General features: G+C 44.0%; 1 protein-coding gene across 1 annotated transcript; it reads right to left on the bottom strand.

Moving 5' to 3' along the window:
• Window positions 1-4,628: 4,628 nt before the first annotated feature.
• On the bottom strand, window positions 4,629-5,117 carry LOC110875554 (leucine-rich repeat extensin-like protein 1). Its single transcript, XM_022123751.1, has one exon. It carries the CDS (start codon window positions 5,115-5,117, stop codon window positions 4,629-4,631), a length of 489 nt encoding a protein of 162 aa, XP_021979443.1.
• Between the last annotated feature and the right edge of the window lie 713 nt (window positions 5,118-5,830).

Here is a 5,830-nt window from a genome sequence, read left to right as displayed (position 1 = left end):
TTCATGTCGATCCATCCAAGGTAGATTCGATCAGGAACTGGCATGCACCGCGTACACCGACAGAAATACGCCAATTCTTGGGTTTGGCGGGTTACTACAGGCGATTCATCAAAGACTTTTCAAAGATCGCACAGCCGCTTACGCTACTAACACAGAAAGGTGTCACCTACCGTTGGGGAGATTCCCAGGAAACCGCTTTCTAGTACCTAAAGGATAGGCTTTGCAGCGCACCTATTCTCTCATTGCCAGAGGGCATGGATGACTTCGTGGTTTATTGTGACGCATCGATACAGGGTCTTGGTTGCGTATTGATGCAACGGGATAAGGTTATTGCTTACACTTCTCGTCAACTCAAGGTTCATGAACGAAACTTCACGACGCACGATTTAGAGCTGGGAGTTGTTGTTTTCGCGCTCAAGATATGGCGACACTACCTGTATTGTACCAAGTGCACAATTTACGCCGATCACAGGAGTCTCGAGCATATCTTCAAGCAAAAGGAATTGAATATGCGTCAGCGAAGATGGGTTGAATTTTTAAACGATTACGAATGCACTATTAGGTATCATCCAGGCAAAGCCAATGTTGTGGCTGACGCTCTCAGTCGAAAGGACACTCTACCTAGACGCGTGCGAGCCTTGCAGCTCACTATTCCGTCCAGTCTTCCTGCACAGATACGAACCGCTCAGATGGAAGCATTAAAGCCCGAAAACGTCAAAGCTGAAGCCTTACGCGGCTCAAGGCAACGAATGGAACAAAAGGAAGACGGCGCATTCTATGTAACGGGGCGCATTTGGGTCCCACTTTATGGCGGTTTACGAGAGCTTATGATGGATGAAGCACACAAGTCTCGCTACTCAATACATCCAGGGTCGGATAAAATGTACCACGATCTCAAAACAACATATTGGTAGCCCAGCATGAAAGCCCACATCGCTACTTACGTCGGCAAGTGTTTGACATGTGCAAAGGTCAAAGTGGAATATCAGAAACCAGCGGGTCTACTTCAACAACCCAGGATACCACAGTGGAAATGGGAAGAAATTTCCATGGATTTTGTTACTGGCCTGCCTAGATCTCTGCGTGAGAATGATACTATATGGGTGATCGTGGATCGACTCACCAAGTCCGCACACTTCCTGGTTATAAAGGAAACGGATAAGTTCTCCACTCTCGCAGACATCGATCTTAAAGAAGTTGTTTCGAGGCACGGGGTGCTCACCTCCATCATTCCGGATCGGGATGCACGATTCACGTCAGAGCTATGGCAAGCGATGCATAAATCTTTCTGCTCACGGTTAGACATGAGCACATTGTATCACCCTCAGACGGATGGGCAGTCTGAGTGAACGATCCAAACTCTTGAAGACATGCTTCGGGCATGTGTTATTGATTTCGGAAACGGCTGGGAAAAGCATCTCCCTTTGGTGGAGTTCTCGTACAATAACAGTTATCACACCAGCATACAAGCTGCTCCATTCGAGGCATTGTACGGGCGTAAATGCTGGTCACCTCTCTGTTGGGCAGAGGTGGGGGATAGTCAGATCACGGGTCCAGAGATTGTAGTGGACGCCACAGAAAAGATTGCACAAATACGACAACACATGGCGGCAGCACGCGACTGTCAGAAAGCCTACGCGGATAAGCGTAGGAAACCGTTGGAATTTCAGGTCGGGGACCGGGTTTTATTAAAAGTCTCACCCTGGAAGGGTGTGGTCCGTTTTGGCAAACGGGGCAAACTAAATCCGCGGTATGTCGGACCGTTCGAGATCATTGAGAAAATAGGCAAAGTGGCCTACAAGTTAAACCTACCAGCTGAACTCGGTGCAGTTCACAATGTATTTCACGTGTCGAATCTGAAGAAGTGCCTGTCAGATGAGACCCTCATAGTTCCTTTTAAGGAACTCACTATCGACGAGCGGTTGCAGTTCGTCGAGGAACCAGTAGAAATCACGGACCGGGATGTTTAGGTCCTCAAGCACACTAGAATACCTCTTGTACGAGTTTGTTGGAACTCCCGTCGTGGCCTAGAGTTCACCTGGGAACGAGAAGACCAAATGAAACTCAAGTATCCCCAGTTATTCGGAAACAACACAACCACTACTGAGGCTGAAGCTACTACAGAATTTTGGGATGAAATTCCAAATCAACGGGGGGATGATGTGACACTCCAGGAAAACCAAGAAACAACGCAACACAACTAGCTTCCTCAGTAACCACGTGCTAAATTTCGGGATGAAATTTCTTTCAAGTTGGGGATAATGTGACAACCCGGGTTTTCAAGGGTTCTACTTGACTTAATACTTGTTCGCAAAGAGTTGTTCTTATAAGTATATTTTTGGGGTGCAATATATTTGATGTATGTGATATATGGTTGATAGCAATTATATGTTAATAAATATAAGTGAAATCACTGGACTTCATTAATCCAACGAAAACACCCCCACTCACAACCCTCTAAACGAAATCAAGGGGATTTCGTTGGTTCTGTTTTCGCCGGCCCAAAGACCAGTCAAGGCCCAACGTGTTATAATTTTCTTTTATAATTGAGTGGCTGGCATAAATCAGTTTAGAAAATCCCTAGAAGTCTCGTTAACTGTGTGACGGCAACTGCAAGCCTTTGGAGCCTCCTCCTTCCGATGAAACCATTAGCTTTATATCTCGGTTAGTGTCTAACCCGCTCGGGATTGATTGTTTGTTACCATTGTATATTTTGTAATTGAAATCATGATTCTGTGATTTTATGTGATGTTTTGAATTCATGTTGGATACGGTATTAGGTTATTGAATACGGTTTCGCGTAATAAACATGATCGAAGTGATGACATAATAGTGAATAGGTGGATTTGATGTTTCTGATATGAATCGTGTAGAGTAGATCGGTTGTTGTGAAGGCATTCGTTTAGGTCTCGATGCATGCTCAACTTAATGCTTAATTATCATAATAATTTGATGTTGATTCATTGTTGCATAACTGTTACTTGAATGGATTCCATTGATGCTGATTCTTATGATAGAAATGATGATTCGATCTCATAACTATTAGAATTATTTAGGGTTTTGGAAACTTGTAAAGGCGAGGGATGATGATTAAGAACCACGGGAACACAAGGTACAGACGAAAACACAAGTGTTTTCGTCCATAGTGATTTCGGCCCACAGTGTTTTCGGCTCAAATGGTTTTCGGCCCTAAGAGTTTTCAGTCCAGAATGATTTCGCCGTAGGAGTTTTTGCCCATGATGTGTTTTCGTCGCCTAATGTGGTTTCGCTAATATGTGATTTCGCCATGCATGTGATTTCGTTCAATGTTTCTCACACTAGTACTGTTAGTTATATAACTCTCTTAGTTATTAACACTGTTAGTTGTTAAGCATGTTAACTCTGTTAAACTATCTAACTCAGTTAAGTTGAGCGCGTAACGTAGTTAGTTACTAGTTCTGTTAGATGTTAACTTTGTCAACAGTCTAACCTAGTTGGTATATGTTAAACTTGTTAACCCTGTTAAAGTGTGTTATTGGTTAACTACATTAGATTGTATGAACTGCATGATATTGACTTACTGCCTACCTGATACATGATGTTAACTTCCAAGCACACTTTGTGTCATAAACTGCATACGAAACATTACGAACTTGAATTGATTGAGAATATGTTCCTGATATAGGACTTGATTGATTTCTTTTGAGTATAGTTTAGCATACCGAGCAAACCAAGGTGAGTACACACCCTTACTAAGGCATGGGATTCCCAAGGGCTTGGGAATGGGATTGAAGGAATGAGATTGAATAGATTCGTACATACACTGTTACTAGACTACCATACCATCGTCCTCGGTTGTGCAGGAAACATACGTAAAACCTACGTATACTTATGCTATTCATTGTCCTCAGGTTGCGAAGGACACTCACGTAAAACCTACGTGAACTTATACTCACTACTGCCTCGGTTGTGTCAGGCACTTACGTAAAACCTACGTAAACCCTCGCGTACCCCTATCCTCGGTTGTGAAGGATACTTACGTAAAACCTACGTAAATCTGTACGTATTACTGTTCTCAGGATTTGTAGAACACTTATGGTTACGAATAGTCTAGTGGATATACAACATGGGAAGCCCCCACCAATAGAACGTACTATCGGCCCAGTAGAGCCACATGTTACAAACGAACTTACCATTACGCATTTACTTCCTGTGAACTCGCTCAACTAGTTGTTGATCCTCTGTTACATGCCTTACAGGTCGTTAGATACATGGAGCTTGCACATGGAGGAGCTGGTCGTTGTGGGCTTGGATCGTGATTGTTGTTAAACACTTTATGACATTACATACTTATTTATGTTGGGTTTTATTTACACGCTTCCGCTAAACAGTGATAACATACTTATGTTTTGGAACACCTTTTATATTGGTGATTGAATGGCATTTACTTTTACTTATTAATTACATGTTCAATATGATTGGTGGCTTGATCCTGGTCAGTCACGCTCCCAAGCGGTGATACTCCGCAGGTGGATTTTGGGGGTGTGACAACTGGAGGGTAAGAAGAAGGATAAAGGGCAATGTACTGTGCAACCGTAAGTTATGGATCATGGGTTCCATAACCCGCAATAGTTGGGTATCCAAAAAGGTTATACCCAGAAGAACCTGGGTAAGCTAATATTTGTTGAAACCCACTGGCGGTGGTGTGGTGCATAAGAAACGGGCAGAGGATCGCTTTCCCGCACCACGTGCGAGGGTCTACCCATATGGGAGTCCTCGGTGATAGGAGGGTAAGAACTTGAGCCTTGAGGGGAACTGAACCATGGTCCCCCTCGCATTGAGATTCGTGCATTCCTCCTTCGCCTTGGCGGCTCGGGAGGTGGTTGAGGTGGTTGTTGAGGTGGCTCCTCAACAAGTAGAGGTGGTGGAGAAACTGCTTGAAGTTGCGGATCATCCAAGGGAGGTTGAGCAGGAGAGTTATGATATGAAGGGGTGAATGCCCATTCATACGTGGCCCACCTTTCGGCAAAAGAATCAGGCCCTTGGTACGACGATCCTTGATATGGAGAACTGTTGGATATGCTGATAGGATGGCCAGGTGTTTCGGTTTGCAGATCAGGATCAGGGTCGTCGTCCATTTCCATCTCCTGAGAGAAGTGATCCTCGGGTCCTAGTGGATTGAAACCCAGAAAATCGTTGACATAGTCATTGTGGTTGAACTGGGCTGTAGAGTAGGTGGAATTCGAGTGATGGAAAGAATGGGAATGCAAGGAATGGTAAGATTGGTGCGATTGGTGAGAATGGTGTGAATCTTGTGTGTCATGAGAATGTTGGGGCTCGTCTGGAATAGGCGGCCCAAATGATGGATGGAATGAGGGTGATGAGCTCAATCAGATCGAATGTCTCGCGGGTTCAAACGAATGACCCCATTGGTTATGAGAATTCGAGCTAGAAAATGACGGAGACAGAGTGCGCCTATGGAAAGGTCCTGCATGTCCTGATGGTCCACCTCTCATTGGACCCTTTCCCTTGCCTCGTACTCTTCGCAAGTAAATAAAACATGAACAACAAAAGGAAAGTTAAGAATAAATCCTAGGTCATTTGCCTAGACTCGGAAGTCTAAGGAATGTTCTTATTGTGTCATTAAGATTAAACACAGTCACTCAATGTTGTCTCTGATAACAATCTGTCACACCTTGATATTTCCAAGTATTACCGGTGGGCCCGACGGGGAGTATCGTGACATAGTTGATATCCTCATTGTCAATACACAAAATATAATAGCACAGCGGAAAGCTTGGTGAATAAACTATTACAAACCATAATGTCTGAGTGTCCAACGAAAGAATAT

The sequence above is a fragment of the Helianthus annuus genome, chromosome 9, assembly GCF_002127325.2.
Source record: "Helianthus annuus cultivar XRQ/B chromosome 9, HanXRQr2.0-SUNRISE, whole genome shotgun sequence".
NCBI classification, from domain to species: Eukaryota; Viridiplantae; Streptophyta; class Magnoliopsida; order Asterales; family Asteraceae; genus Helianthus; species Helianthus annuus.
The sequence above is the reverse complement of the archived record's forward strand: the minus strand, read 5'-3'. Positions and strand labels throughout refer to the sequence as shown.

Bases quoted from the DNA above. Each gene is read 5' to 3' on its own strand.
- LOC110875554 (XM_022123751.1), bottom strand. From the start codon at position 5,117: ATGGACGACGACCCTGATCCTGATCTGCAAACCGAAACACCTGGCCAT.